The 16,082-nt window shown below is 42.0% G+C and overlaps 1 protein-coding gene across 4 annotated transcripts in view; it reads left to right on the top strand.

Annotated features, from left to right (window-relative positions):
* GULP1 (GULP PTB domain containing engulfment adaptor 1) overlaps window positions 1-16,082 on the top strand; it is a 378,289-nt gene that overhangs the window by 211,499 nt on the left and 150,708 nt on the right. For 3 of the 4 annotated variants that reach the window (XM_069983509.1, XM_069983513.1, XM_069983510.1), the window contains 2 exons: window positions 1,280-1,404; window positions 4,522-4,588. In XM_069983509.1, coding sequence (XP_069839610.1) covers window positions 4,561-4,588 — 28 coding nt within the window. In that variant the 5' untranslated portion in view covers window positions 1,280-1,404; window positions 4,522-4,560. Of the gene's footprint in view, window positions 1-1,279; window positions 1,405-4,521; window positions 4,589-16,082 lie in introns of those variants that run through there. The other variant, XM_069983511.1, reaches the window with a different exon arrangement.

A 16,082-nucleotide genomic window follows, 5' to 3' on the forward strand; every position in this document is an offset into this window, starting at 1 on the left:
GGCAGAATATTCCAGTATTAAAAAGAAAGGAAAAAAATAAAAATGAATGCAAAATTCAAATTATATTTAACCCTATCTTCTGACTATACAATGGTAATGTTGAAATGGCCCTCTAAGAATTCTAGTAATTCAAATTGGGACTTGTATAGGTATTATATATAAGTACTGGGCCTTGTGTCAAGACCTGGTGTACTGTGATGTCTGACAGTGGTGTGTGTGTGTGTGTGTGTGTATGGGGGGGTGTTGTTCTGATAATAACTGGAAAAACATACTAGGAAAGGCATAGTTTTCATTATATTTTACCTATCCTGTTTTTGTGGGGTGGAAAATGTATAACCAATGTTGGTTTGTTTAACACCATGGGAAAAGACATGGAACCATGAAGCCTTTCATTTACATACCATTACTGTATCCTTTTTATTTTCCGGCATGCACAGTAACAGAATTTAAATCACAGTCCACAACTCTTTCACAGTAACTTCACATGGAAAATGTATAGTTTTTTTTATGTAAAATAACCATATAGCTATACATGTAGTGTATACTTATAAAAGTGTAGACATGATGTGAACAGCCTTTTAGTTCTATACTGTTTTTGTTTATTGAAGTATTAGTACATAGAGAATATAGAAGCACTTTGTTTTGTTTTTGGCCCCTCATAATACAGAAGCCTTAAATGAACTATAAAGTGTATGTAAATACAGCCATACCCAGGATTGTAGTAAATGAATAAATATTTCTTCCAATGTTACTAAATGCCTTAGAAGTCTCTACCAATAAAATGCTCTGCTCAGAGCCTTTCAGTGTCTAGCAAGCATCTGCAAATCATTAAAACTCGCAGCTACACTTCCCGTCTCAGATTCCTGTCCTTTTGTCTGCTAAGTAAGTAGTCTCTGTTTTGTCTCGTTTTCTTTTAGACTTTTAAAATTAATTGTCTTTGTTACACTTTTTTTTAATTTAAATGTACGTTCATAGTTCCCAGTGGTGTCTCTTTGTCTTCCATTTACTTATACTTGTTGTCAGGCGATCACATGTTTCAGTGATTTGGATCTCTAATAACATGGCAGCATGCCGAAATAATTTTCCACTGAGGATCTGAAAACTAGAAGTTCAGTGTGAAGAAACAGATTTGCTTATTAGGTTTAGCCACCACAGTTTGTGCTTTTTTAATGTATTATTTTTTTTTACTGAACTGAACATTTTTATGGAAATGTCAGGCATAAGGTTTTTGTTGCTTGAATTGTGTCTGATAAACAGAGAATTGGGTCATGTTTTTCAGATTGCTGATTCGCTGTGTTGAAGTAGTGTACAATACGCTGAATGCTAAATCTTCTAAATGAGAATGCTATTCATGGAATAAGAAAAGAAATATCTGAGACTTCAAGAATGATAATAAAACAAGCAGTTGAGTATTTAACTGTCTATTTGTATGTGTTATTTTGATGCACTTATTTTCATCACATTTACTGAATGCTAAAAAGATTACAACATTGTCCCTGCTGTTTTCAAAGGGCACATTAAAAAAACAGGGATGAAAAAATTCCAAGTCTTTTATTTTTTATTCTGAAATGTTACTATACAATTTCCCTCTCAAGGACCTCTCAAGTACCAGTTCCTTCACTTACATTTCACCTACACAAGAAGTGGAACTGAGCTTCCTGAGTTACTGGCCATCTAGTAGTGTAGTAGTCAGGGCCGTATTTACCATTAGGCACCCGTGGTCCGGTGCCTAGGGCAGCACCTTGCAGGGGGGGGCAGCACCAGGCAGCAGGGGGACAGAAAAAACTATTTTTTTTTGTTTTTATTTTTGTAGTTTCCCTCCTACCGTTCAGACTTGCCAGTAAATCTGGTGTCTTTTCCAGGGGGGTGAGGGGTATGGTGGTATTGGTCCGGTCTGGTATCCCCAATAGGTGCGTGAAGATGGGGCGTCTTCAGGTTTAGTGCCTAGGGCAGCAGCAGCTGGTAATACTGCCCTGGTAGTGGTCAGCCATTGACTAGCTCTGTAACGCTGAGTTAGTGTATGGTATCCAAGTTGTATTGTCTTAAGTTCCCTGTGAATTATCCATTGACAGCTCTAGTGTTGTTTCTATGTTATAAAAAAAATAGGGATTTATTTGTCTAAAGATGCCCTTGGCTCCTCATGTTCAGGTAACTACAATATCACCCCTGAGCTTAATGACATTGTCTTTTAACACTAGCTGTTCCTCACACTGACAGCCATAACTGTAAACTGGTCATTGGCAATATAGACAAAGTTGGCAATTTATCATTGAGTTTATGTGTTTTGTAAGCTAGAACTGATAAGTTTACTGCTGTGTAGTGGTGGTTATTGTGTGGTTTATGGCCACACTAATATTTGTTTCACTTCTTGATAGTTAGAAATGAGGGGGTTGTGTTTTTTTTTTGTTTTTTTTTTCTGCCTGTCCTGTAGTTTTCATACAATATATTTTCTGTTTTTCGAAAGATTTGCTATTTTTTTTTGTGCAATACTTCACCACCTCAGAGCTGGAGGAAACTTCTTGTTTTGAAGTTTCTTTGCAGCAAATTCACTAACAGGCTTGCACTTTCTTTCGCATGGATATTAAAGTACCCTCCAAGGACCCTATTACATAGGTCGATTATCGTCAACAATGATTATCGTCAACGATGATCAGCCAAGAAGTGGGAAAATCACATCTTTTGTGCAGCCTTAGGGCCCTATTACACCAACAGATTATCTGACAGATTTTTTTGAGCCCAAGCCAGGAATGGACTTTAAACAGAGAATAGGTAACAAAGAAAAGACTGAGATTCCTCCTCTTTTTAAATCCATTCCTGGGTTTGGCTTAAAGAAATCTTTCAGATAATCTGTTGGTGTAATAGGGATATGTTCACACAATGTAATTTGCAATGCAATTTGCAACTATGGCCGTGATTTATACAAAACAGGTGTTCTATTGGAATGAATGGGATGACGGACGGAGCGTATACACACAGTATACATTCCATCCGGGATTCCATCTGGCTGCACGAAAAACTGACATGTCTGTTTTCTGCATCCGGTATTCATATAATAACGGCCGCTAGAGAAGCTGTCAGTTCACTCTGGCCGCACGCTCCATATGTGCAGCAGTGAATTGGGATCCGGGCGCACATGGGTGCGCCCGCATCCGACTTCACCAGAAGTGAAAATCTACCTGCCGCTACTGCAGTACCGGCCAGAATGATCTTCAGTAACATCGGCCATTCTGTGAGCCAGCCGGGTCACAGAACGACCGGTGTTATATGTAGTGTCAACCCGGCCTTATAAATCATTGTTTGTTGGCTGCACATCTTCTGTAAATAGGAGACATGCGGCTGATAGCAACACATTTAAAGGAATAATTCAGCAAAAAAAAAAAAAATCTTTCAAGTCAACAGGTACTAGAAAGCGCCAGAGATCTGTAATTTACTTCTATTACAAAATCTCAAGTCTTCCAGTACTTATAAGCTGCTGTTTGTATAGCAGGAAGTCATGTATTTTTTCCAGTCTGACACAGTGCTCTTTGATGCCATCTCTGTCCGTGACAGGAACTGTTGAGAACTGTCGAGAGAAGAATTTATAATAGAAGTAAATTACAAATCTCTGGCACTTTCTGGCACCAGTTGATTTGAAAGATTTTTTTTTTTATTTTTTTGCTCAACTACCCCTTTAAATGTGTTGCTATCAGCCGCACACTCCTATTTACAGAAGATAAGTTATCATAAATCTATCTTCTCTTATCTATAGAATTACATCCTAGCTTGTTGTTCCCTACGGAGCAATATTGCTTTGTAAGTAGCAATAAATAAAGGTTCAGAAAGATAGGGGACCCTGGAGAAAATAAGCAAGATGTTGCAAGATGGGAGTACTGGCTTTCTTTCGATAATCTAGTTGTTGTGGAAGTTGACCTTGAGTCCTCAGATTTTCCAGTGAAATATTAGTGGATGAAAAGTCTTTCTGTTTGTCCCGCAGGGATCTGACTACATCTTTCCTGTCATTGACCTAAAAGGTCAGCTGAAAGAGGAATCCCCAACAGTAGCAGATATGGTTTTGTTCTAGGGCCAACATTATTGTATGCAATGGTTGCTTTCATTCAGTGGTGCAAGATCAGCAAAAAGTTGGACCCATAATTTTTTTCATAAGTTGTTTTTTGGTGAAGAACAAATGTGCACCCTGCCTGAAGATAGAAGTATATTTTATATACTGAGAATACTCAAGCTCCTATACACATGTTTAGTAAAGTGGTAGAGAACTAAGCTTAGGCTACAGAATGTTGATTGTAGAATGTGATGAAATTTTAGTTATAAACAAATGCATACTTGTTACTATTGCCAGATTGTGCTTGTATCTTTTTCCCTTAGGGTAGCATTGAAGTCTTTGAAATGATTGGTCCAGCGGCAATTTTACAGCATCTTGTCACTTCATAGCCATTGAGTCAGAGTAAAAAAAAGAATAAAATAAAGTATAAGTGGCAAGCTCTAAATAATGTTTAATAGCACTAATACATCTTTTTAATTTAGTTTTAGAAAGAAAGAAGTTGAATTGTTTCAGTCCGCAACATGAATCGGGCATTTAGCAGAAAGAAAGGTAAGCAGTTTTGTAAATTACAACAGCAGGTTCCTCTATACTTGTGACCAGAAGGTCAAGTGTTTTCTCATTGAAACTGACTGATCCATATCATAATAATTATGCGGCCAACACTTTATTATATTATTTGTATTATAATATGTTACTGAACAAGGCTTTATGTAGTATAGCAATTTGATTCTTCGTATGCGTGTAATCAATATTTCTCTTATACTATACATAGTGACAGGTACATTATCATATAAATACTGCATGAATATTCATATGTCTGTGTTCAATATCTGTAGCTATTGTGCAGAATATAATTACGTGCACAGGCAGAATGTTACATCAGCAAGAATCCTTATTTCAAATTCTGGGTCAGACTCCTAGCATCAAGATTCTATAAAAATTATCTATCTATCTATCTATCTATCTATCTATCTATCTATCTATCTACAGTATCTGTCTTTCTATCCTCTTTCAATCTTTTTTTTTTTTAACCTTTGATATCACAGTCTGTAACAAAAATGCGGTCATTCTATGCATATAAATTTCAACACTTTGCTGTAATTACTTTTTCATTGCCTGTTTCATTAACTGTATGTCACATCACTGTGATTGACTGTATTTGGATTAGGTTTCCATTATATTTTGTGTATACAGATTTACTGTAGTAGACTAGAGTACAATGACAGAATTGGCAACATGCACAGGAAAATAACAGAGGTTTTGATCAAGAAAACAAAAGAGAGTGTAAATAATTCAATAAGTAATAAATAGTTATGAGCGAATACTGTTCGATCGAATAGATATTCGATCCAATAGTAAGGTATTTGATCTATAGAATATTATTGAATAGGTCGCAGAATATTCGATAAATATTCGATAAGCGTTCAAATCCCCCAGCTTCCTTTTTTTTCCAATGTTTTTCAATAATCGAATACATGTTCCCATAGACTTTAATGGGATCGAATATTCGATCGAATATTCAAATATTGGGGAGATATTCGTACGAATATCGAATATTTGAATATTTCACTATTCGCTCATCACTAGTAATAAATTAAGGACAGGTAATACAGGACCATGTCTTGTGACAGTGAGGGATAACAGCAAAAATGTTAACAGGATTTATTTTCCTTAATACTGGGCTAATACATTAACCAGAGATCTGAAGATCAACTTGGGTAATTTGAAAACAGTGTTCCCTATAAGCTGCTTCAGCTGCTCCACTCACTGACAGAGAGGAGGATTGTAACCTGCTCTGCACCAGTGCTTGTCGTTCCTTCAGTTCCTCTCTCCTCTCTGCAATAATCCACATATGTGCTAATAGAGCAGAAGAAGGCATTCCTTCTTCGCCACTCTCACCAATAAGAATGAAATCTGAGACCCAAGGGAGGAAACGCAGCGCCAGGGAGCTCTCTCTCCGGAAAAGTCCTTTAATGTAAAGAATAGGTTTTTCTATGTTACATTTTTGGTAAATGGGTATCCAGAGTGTCCACTTACACATAACTATTAGAGATGAGCGAGTAGTACTCGATTGAGTAGGTATTCGATTGAATACTACACTATTCAAAATACTCATTTTTGATCAAGCATCCGACCAAATACGGGAAACATTTGATGCTTTACCTTCCCTGGCACCTTTTTTGGACCAATAACTATGCGGGGTGGGGGTGTTTAAAGGCCCTAGAACATTCTGGCCTCGCGAGAGCAGTGTCTATATTCATTGGCTGGCTTACTCATGTGACCTCCAGAGTATAAAAACTTAGGATTTCCTGCTCGTCGTCAGATGCCATGTTGGACCAAGACAGGGAGAGAGGCTGTTGCAAGAAAAGGGAGGTTTTAGTGGATTTTAGACAGGAAAGACCACAAAAACCCTTGTTAGGGCTACTAGAAGACACAACACAGTTTATTCCAATCATATATACAGAGTCCAGCTACCTGTACAGCAGGTGCTTTATTCACACAGACAGGCAGCTGGTGTGTATTTCTGAACGTGCTGCACTGGGTTTAGTTGCTCCTACAGTCTAACTGTTGCACTCAGTGTCTGACTGGGTCACCGGAGGATTCTCCGGTAGGCCCCAGCCCCCCACCCGGTTAACACACTGTCACTGTCGGGCGGCAGGTCCCCCTGACAGTGATAGTGCTGCCCCTCTAGAAATGCTGTCACCTGACTGGGCCCTCACTTACCCAGTCAGGTGACAGCAAACCTCCCCCCCTCCCCGTGGCGAAACTGAGCCACACTGGTCCAGTCCTCTTGTGACCGCAAGCAGTTTTTCGCTTGCGGTCACTAGAGGTACCCTGGCCCCAGGCCGCTCCTCGGCTTCCTGTGTCCTGACCAGTGCACGCACCACTGAGATCAATGTGCGCCGATGGCGGAGACTTCCAGCACAGGGAGCATGTGTTAGAGACGCTCCCTGTCACCGGAAGTACCAGCCCTGGCGCATACTGAGCTCAGTGATGCGTGCGCCGGCCGGGACACAGGCAGCTGGGGGAGAAGACAGCCGACGAGGGAACATGTTGTAAGGTGAGTTGTGTGGTGTTTTTTTTTTTTTTTAATCTTCTTTGCACAGGAGCGGGGGATAACACAGGGGGAGACCATCTATGTGGGGTATACAGGGGGAAAACCATCTATAAGGGGGATAACAAGGGGGGGACCATCTATAAGGGGGATAACATGGGGGGAACCATCTATAAGGGGGAGGGACCATCTATAAGGGGGATAACAAGGGGGGGCATCTATAAGGGGGATAACACGGGGGGCCCATCTATAAGGGGGAGGGACCATCTATAAGTAGGATAACACGGGGGGCCATCAATAAGGGGGATAACATGGGGGGAACCATCTATAAGGGGGAGGGACCATCTATAAGGGGGATAACAAGGGGGGGCATCTATAAGGGGGATAACACGGGGGGCCCATCTATAAGGGGGAGGGACCATCTATAAGTAGGATAACACGGGGGGACCATCTATAAGGGGGATAACACGGGGGGACCATCTATAAGGGGGATAACACGTGGGGGACCATCTTTAAGGGGCATAACACGGGGGGACCATCTATAAGGGGGATAACACAGGGAGGGACCATCTATAAAGGGGACAACATGGGGGGACCATCTATAAGGGGGATAACACGGGGGGGGACCATCTATAATGGGGAATAACACGGGGGGGGGGGCATCTATAAGGGGTATAACACGGCGGACCATCTATAAGGGGGATAACACAGGGAGGGACCATCTATAAGGGGGGTAACACGGGGGGACCATCTATAAGGGGGATAACACGGGGGGACCATCTATAAGGGAGATAACACATTTTAGACAGGCAAGACCTGAAAACCCTTTGTAAGGGCTACAGCATATACCTATATTTATACAGAGCACAGACTACCAGGCATCAGCTACTTAGACAGGCAGGCAGTGTATAATTTTCCTGTATACACCTGTGTTGGCCTATTTGGTGTAACATCCATATTGTAACAGTGCAGTTAATTGCGCTCTGCGTATATTGAAAAAAGATTTCAAAAAGCTACGTATTTGCTGGCACCATACGTCCATTTTTCTAACTATACTGTATATGCCAGTTCATAGTGCTCTGCGCAGAGTAAAAAAATAGAGAGAAAAGTGATGTTTCATATGTCCACTTTTCTACCTATACTGTAAATGCCACCACTAGTTCAGCTGCTCTTAGCTAAAAATTGTCGCAGTGCAGTACATAGTGCTCTGCACAAATTTAAAAAAGAAAGAAAAATGGACTTATGGTGCTAGCAAATACATAGCCTTTTTTTAACTATAATGTATACGCCACTGCTTGTTCAGCTGCTGTTAGCTAAAAATTGTCGCAGTGCAGTACAAAACGCTCTGTGCATATTTAAAAAAAAAAAAAAAAGAAAACGGACGTATGGCGCCAGCAAATACGTAGCATTTTTTTAAACTATACTGTGACTAATCACAGCTCTTTGCCTGTGTGCAGTGAGGGGATGATTGACAAGCAGAGAGGCCACTAACGGGTCTCTCTGACTGTCAATCATCCCACTGTGAGGAAGAGAGCCGTGACTAGTCACGGGCAGTTCCCCACCCAGATGACTAGTTGCTGCCCCTCTCACTGCCTTGAGTGGCATAATAATACTTCTTTTTCTCCTTTATAAAGCTACTGCTGTTGCCGCAGCTGGTGTGCTCCACGAGCTGCACAGTATCTCTGTATCGTGCTGATTGGTTGCCTTTAAAAGGAATATGTCACCCCAGAGAAGTGATTTCCTATGGATGTCGGACTCATCTCTTCTCGTTTACATACTGAGCGTACAGAAAAACGGATGTTGATTTCTACGCAATGAGACTGGCTTCGGGAGCCGGACCAGCAGGAGCTAGTTAGGGCTTTACTGAAGGGTCAGGTGGGCTCTGCCCCGGGTGCTGGGGTGACAGGTTCCCTTTAAGCTTCATTCACTTCAATGTAACCGAGTTGCAAAACCCCACCCAAACTGGAGACAAGAGCCATGCTGTTTCTGGAAAAAAAAGCATCTATGTTTTTAATCAAGGAGGCATTCCAGCCTGTAGCAGATATAGATGTAGCAGATAGCAGCCTGTAGCAGTATACTCAATGGTGGGAAATGTGGGGAAATGTGCTGTCTTGAGTCACCTATTGACATCACTTCACAATGGAGGACTCATAGGTTGTTTGTGGTTGAGGGGTGTTGGAAAATATTCTTGCTTTAGCAGAAACCATATTGAATAAAGATACATTGGATTCTTTATACAATGAGTTAAGCATTAATTTCATTCAGTATATTAGAGAAATTTTTGTTCTCACTCACAAGGATACAAAAGTAGATATTGATATGTTTAACCCTTTTACCACATTTAATGTATATGTATTTTTAAATCCTGGTTCAACAACATTTTTAAAGGGAACCTGTCACCTCGGCTGCCGGGGTGAAGTCCGTCCGACCCCCCCCCCCCCCCCCCCCCCTTATACTTATCCCCTGTCGAAGTCCCGGTCCACGTCCCGCGGCCGAGAAATCCCCGTCAGAAGCCGTGCACGCTCACAAGAGATGAGTCTGACGCACATAGAGAATAACTGGAGCAGTCATTCAGTTTAAGGCGAACCTGCCTGGGACCTGGGATTTAAGTCCCAGATCCCGGGGCCAGAGTGACCTTTAGCTGTGTGTATCCCTTTAAGATGCATGCATAGCTAAAGGGAGCAACGTCCCAGAGCAGAGACCCGAACGCTTCTGGTGCTGAGAAGCTGCAGGGAGGGGGTAAGAGGTGAGGTGATGTTTGTATTTTTATGGGGGCCTTTATTGCACAGAGGCTGAACAGAGGATGGGGCTATGCTACGGGGGGGGGGGGGGGGGGGGGGGGGTATACCACAGAGGGGGCTATGCTACAGGGGGGTATACTAAAGTGGCTGAACAGAGGGGGCTGTACTACAGAATGTGGGCTATGCTGCAGGGGGGCTATATTACAGAAGCAGCATAGAGGGGGGTTATGCTACAGGGGGGCTATGCTACAGAGGCTATATGGGGGGGACCTATACTACAGAGGGGCCTATAATGAGCAGAGGAACCAATCATATAAGGGGGCCTTAACCATATATAGGGGCTGCACAGACGGGGGCTAGACTGTAGAGGGGCACTGAGGGAACCTATACTATATGGGGGCTGAACGAGGGAAGACTATACAGGGGCTGCACAGAAGAGGCCTAACAACTATATGGGAGTACAGAGGTGGGCCTATTTACTACTCAGGGAGCAATAAAGATGGCAAGCTTGTATAGAGAAGAGAATAAAGATGGAGTGAGGAGCCTAAAATGTCAGGCAGATCCTATGGAGATGAATCATGGCCGGGGAAGTCTTCATGATGGCCGGACCAGATGAAGAAGAAAAGAAAAAGCGAATAACTTTTATTAGCAAAATTATCATCTGCAATTCATACAGAGAAGATCCCTCCAGTGAGTTACTGCACTATGATCACTTATAAAGTCTGCAGAACCTCCTGTGCACAGCTTGATCTACTGCCATATGGTCACTGCTTTAGGGAGAGCGTTGGTCTTTATGTACAGTAGTATATTTTATTAATTATTAATATTTTGTTTATATAATGGATTTTATTCCATGACTGTATAATGCACAGGTGTCAAACTGCCGCCCCCCAGCTGATGCATCGCTACATTTCCCATCATCCCTGAACAGTCAAAACTTTGACTTTGGCTGTCCTGGCATGATAGAAATTGTAGTTTTTCAACAGAGGGCTGTGAATTTGACACACCTTGTATAGGGGTATTAGTCACTATGTGGTGAGGATGGTATTAGTCATGGTGTTGAGGTATTATTTCTGAGACAGAATTACACAAAAATGGGTTCTTAACAGAAATGCATTTTTGCATGTGTATTATTGGTCAAATTAGCTAAAAAGGACCTGGGCCCCAGATTTTTTAGGACCTTAGCAATGGTTGCCAGGGGATATATATCTGCCTACAGGGAGGGGGGAGGTATCTGGCTGAAAGGAGACATATCAGGCTACATGGGGAAATATGTGGTTGCATGGGGACATATCCAGCTTCAAGGGGATATGTCTGACTGCTAGGGGCACATTAGGCTTTAGGGGGCATACCTAGCTAGGGGCATATCAGCTGAAGGGGCAAACTTGGCTAGTAGAATTTCGGTCAACAGGGGACATAGCTGGCGAGGGGCACATCCTGCTGCATGGTGCATACCAGGTTGTGGGAATATCTGGCTGCAAGAGGCATACCTAGCAGAAAGGGGGATATATTGCTGCAGGGGACATATTTGGCTCCAGATGGCATCCCTGGCTAGGAACATATCCTGCAGGGAGCATATCTGGCTGCAGTGGACATATGTGACAGCAGCGGTATACCTAGCTGTCATTACTAGAGCATTACTATTATTGGTCATCAATTGAGCATTATTACTAGGACCGACAGGTCAATAACAGCAGTATGATCTTCGCCTTACCAAAGCAACTTTTCTAGTCAATCTCATCCTTGGGGGTACTTGGCTGGAGCATCTCATGAAATGGGGGTCTTGACTTGAAAATGTTGAGAAACACAGGTGTATTTTGCCGAGCTACACTGTTGCAAAGTTTCTATTAAAGAGGATGTACCACCCGGTACATCCTCTTTAACCTGAACCCACGGATCAATTGGCCCCGGCACGGGGAAGCCAGTGCTGCGGTCCGTTTTTCGGACGGCCGCCCGGTTTACGTGCACGATCCAGCGGTACCGGCCGGTGCTGAAGCACTGAAGGTCGGCCAGCCCGCCCCCAGTGGGAGGGAATTCCCTCCCCTGTATGACACGGCTCCATTCATTCTAAGCAAACCGTGGGTTCAGGTTTCAGGTTAAATAGGATGTACCGGGTGGTACGCAAATTGCAGAACTCACTGGATTTGGCTGTTTGAGGCATCCTAACCACCTCTGCTATACACTTTTACATGATTCTTAGTTCATATAGATTGAGTGATGTAGATACGAATATCAAGTGGGATTTGGGTTTTAATAAATAGTTTTCTGAAATAAGACTGTTTAAAACTCGGAGAGCTACTATCAGAACTCACAAGAATTTTTTTTTGCCTTTCACAAAGCCATAACTCATTTTCAAGGATTGTCACTGCTCTTGTAAATGATATAATGGTTCTCAATGTCTGTAAAGATTTATATGAAACTAGAGGTGTCTCAAACCACTTGCCTTCAAAAGTGACCAATAAATGAATGTTTGACTACATATACATGATCCGAATGCTAGGAAATTTATTGGAACTAGAAATTAGAGGGGCTCCAGCAAAAAAAAAAAAAAAAAATCTAATCAACTGGTGCCAGAAAAAGTGTCTGAGATTTGTAATTTACTTCTATTAAGATATCTAAAGTCTTCCAGTACTTATCAGCTGCTGTATGTCCTGCAGTAAGTGGTATATTCTTTCCAGTCTGGAGAGCAGGAGAGATGTTCTATGGGGATTTGCTACTGCTCTGGACAATTCCTGTCACAGACAGAGGTGGCAGCAGAGAGCACTGTGTCAGACTGTAAAGAATACACCACTTCCTTCAGGACATACAGCAGCTGATAAGTACTGGAAGACTTTAGATATCTTAATAGAAGTAAATCTCTGACACCAGTTGGTTTGAAAGAAAAAAAAATCACTGGAGTACCCCTTTAAATATTTTATTTAGGGTTTTTCAGGACTCTCAGTAAATATTTTATACGTTTGTAACAAGTTGTATTAGCTAGCACTCATTTACCTATTTATAACCTTTCACTTGGTGTCTAATTAGGACTTACATGTGGTTCTGTTGGTTCTGCCCCTTCTTATATTCTTTCTCATGGTAAAGCACTTAGGTTATTTAACCCCTTAGTGCTGCAGCTAGTTTGGTCCTTAATGACCAGGCTCATTTTTCAAAATCTGACCTGTCTCACTTTACGCGCTCATACTGTAGCTCAGTGATGCTTCAACGTATGCTAGCGATTCACAATTGTTTTTTCGTCACATATGGTACTTTATGTTAGTGGCAAAATGTGGTCACATCAAAATATCATGAAAATTTGAAAAATTTTCATTTTATGAACTTTGAAATTCTCTACTTCTAGAAAAAGTCATAGCACATAAATTAGTTACTAAGTCACATTACTAATATGTCTTCTTTATTCTGGCATAATTTGGTAAACATATTTTACTTTTTTAGGCTACGTTCACACTACGTAAGTTTCCGGCCGTAGCGCGTTCCGTGAATAAGCGGCCGGAAACTTACGTAGTTTGCGTACAATGGAAAGTATACGATCTACGGGCGCACAGTTCACACTACGTACGAACTTACGCCCGGATCGTATGCGGCGCCGTAAAAAATGAACCAGACCATTGTTTCCGGACGGAAATGCCGTAACTTACGCCCGTAGCGTAACATGCGGTCCCGTACGTAGTGGTGATTTCTTCATTTTGCCAGCTTTTTGTTCCGATCCAAAAGGTTCTGTGGGGTGTCCGGGGCTAGGCGAAGATTTTCAAGAGCGCTCGGGAAGCGTAAGTACGCTACGGGCGTAAGTTCGCGGTCCGTATGTATCCGGCCGCAACTTGCGTAAAGTCCCGGCCGGCGTTTCATACGTATATGTCCGGCCGCGAAAAATATGCGGCCGGACATATACGTAGTGTGAACCTAGCCTCAGGGTGTTATGGGGCTTAGAAATTTATCAGCAAAATATCAGATTTTTGTGAAAGTTTCCAAAACAGATTTTGTTTTTTAAAATAAATTTAGGAGGCTTGTATCCTGGAAACCTCCATAAGTGACCCCATTTTGGAAACTAGACACCTTAAAGATTTAATCTTGGGGTATAACGAGCATTTTGACCCTACAGGGGCTTGAGGTAAGTATTCACCATTAGGCTATGTTCACACTGCGTATATTTCCAGCCGTAGTGCGAACCGCGAATATACGCACGTAATTTTGAGGTTGATGCATTAGCTTGAAAGTATACGATATACGCCCGCACAGTGCACACTACGTATGAGCTTACGGCTGGATCGTATAAAGTGCCGTGAAAAAATTAACAAGACCATTGTTTGAGGACGGAAATGATGAAACTCACGGCCTAGGATTTCCATGCGGTCCCGTACGGAGTACTTATTTCAGCCAAATTGAACTTGATTTTTCGATCCAAAAGGTTCTGTGTGGTTTACGGGGCTGGAGCTGAATTCATCTTGGGGTGTGGTGAGCATTTTGACCACCCAGGTATTAGAGGAAAGTTTTTCAAAATTAGACAGTAAAAATGAAAAACACAAATTTTTTATAAAATATACTTGTTCAATTTAAAATTTCTCAATTATATGAGGAACAGGAGAGAGAATGTACCCCAAAATTTGTAACGCAGTTTCTTCTCAATACAACGGTACCCCATAAGTGGGCGTAAACCACTGTATGGGCCCACAGCAGGCCTAAGAAGGTAAGGCACGCCAATTAGCTTTTGCAATGCAGATTTTGCTGAAGAAGTTTTTGAGCGCCAGGTGCGTTTGCAGTGCCCCTGTAGTGCCAGCGGGGTAAAATCCACCCATGAGTCACCCCATTTTGGAAAGTGCATCCCTCAAAGAATTGATTTTTGGGGTATGGTGAGCATTTTGACCCCACAGGTATTGGAGGAAAGTATTCAAAATTAGAAATTAAAAATGGAAAACTCCATTCTTTTTCCAATAATATGTTGGTTTAGTTTGAAATTTCTCAATTTCTCGCACTTCATGCGCACTTCAGAAGCAGTCTGGACGCCGAGGAGGAAGAACCTCCCCGGACGGGGTGGGGGCCTTACCGGCGCCGCTATCTTATTCTCTGCTTTCGCCATAAAAAGCTGATGGCAGCAGAATAAGGCCCATTAGTGACCGCCGTAAAAAGCCGTATCGGCGGTCACTAAGGGGTTAAGGTAAAGTGCCCATGTTAGTTTTGTTAGTCTTTTTTTATTGTATTTATATTTGTTTGTCTCACATTGTAATGTAAAAATGAAAAAACATCTAATAAAAAAAAGAATAAAAAAAATATATAAATATATAAAGGGGTACTCCGGATAAAATGTATTTTTAAATATGTTATTACATAAAGAAAGTTATACAAATCTCTAATATACACTAATTATGGGAACTGCACATATAGTGCTATTTCCCTCAATTCAGTAGATCAGGCAGGCTTTACTTCCTCAAAAAAAATGTGACGTCACATCTCAAGTGTAGCTTCCCGCAGGGGGCGCATATAGAAGTATAGAAAGGGAATAGACGTCTATTCTCCCTCCCTGTGCTGGTCCCCCCTCCCTCTGTCCCACTCCCCTGCCTGGTCCTATTACACTTGCTGAAATGGTGTGAGCGCTCCTTATCTGACGCTCACCCCAACTAGCCGTCCGTCTCCCCCTACCCCTTCCTGTGCAAGAGCACTCACCCGCCACCCCATCCCGGCGGGGTGAGCGCTCATGAACTTTCTGACTTGCAGCCCCTGATGTAAGCCGGCTGCTCCGTCCTGTGTACAAGCGCTCACCCGTCGCCCAGTCCCGGCAGGGTGAGCGCTCGTGCATCTTCTCCTAAGCAGCTCCACTTTCTGCCAAGCAGCTTGCTTCATCGTGCACGGGACCGGGCGGCGGCTCAGATGAAGCAAGCTGCTTGGCAGAAGGTTTTACATAGTGTTTTACATAGTGTTTTACATAGTGTTTTACATAGTGTGAACCCAGCCTAATCTGTATAGTCTGGAGGAAATGCGGGAAAGGAGGGGGCATGAGGGAAACCTTTAATTATGTTAAAAGGTTAAATAAAATTCAGGAGGGAAGTCTTTTTAACTGAAAAACAAAACACTAAACATAACATCAGATTAAGGAGAATAGCTAGGCTGAAAGTAATAGGTGAAAATCACTGCACACAATCTTTGATTAAGAAGAACTTCATATAATCTTGGTTTAGTAATGTAATTACAGTTATAATTTTATTATTCACACATAATTTGTCTACAAATTGTTTTCTGTGAAGATTGACACATTTTA

Source organism: Dendropsophus ebraccatus, chromosome 9, assembly GCF_027789765.1.
Source record: "Dendropsophus ebraccatus isolate aDenEbr1 chromosome 9, aDenEbr1.pat, whole genome shotgun sequence".
NCBI lineage: Eukaryota > Metazoa > Chordata > Amphibia > Anura > Hylidae > Dendropsophus > Dendropsophus ebraccatus.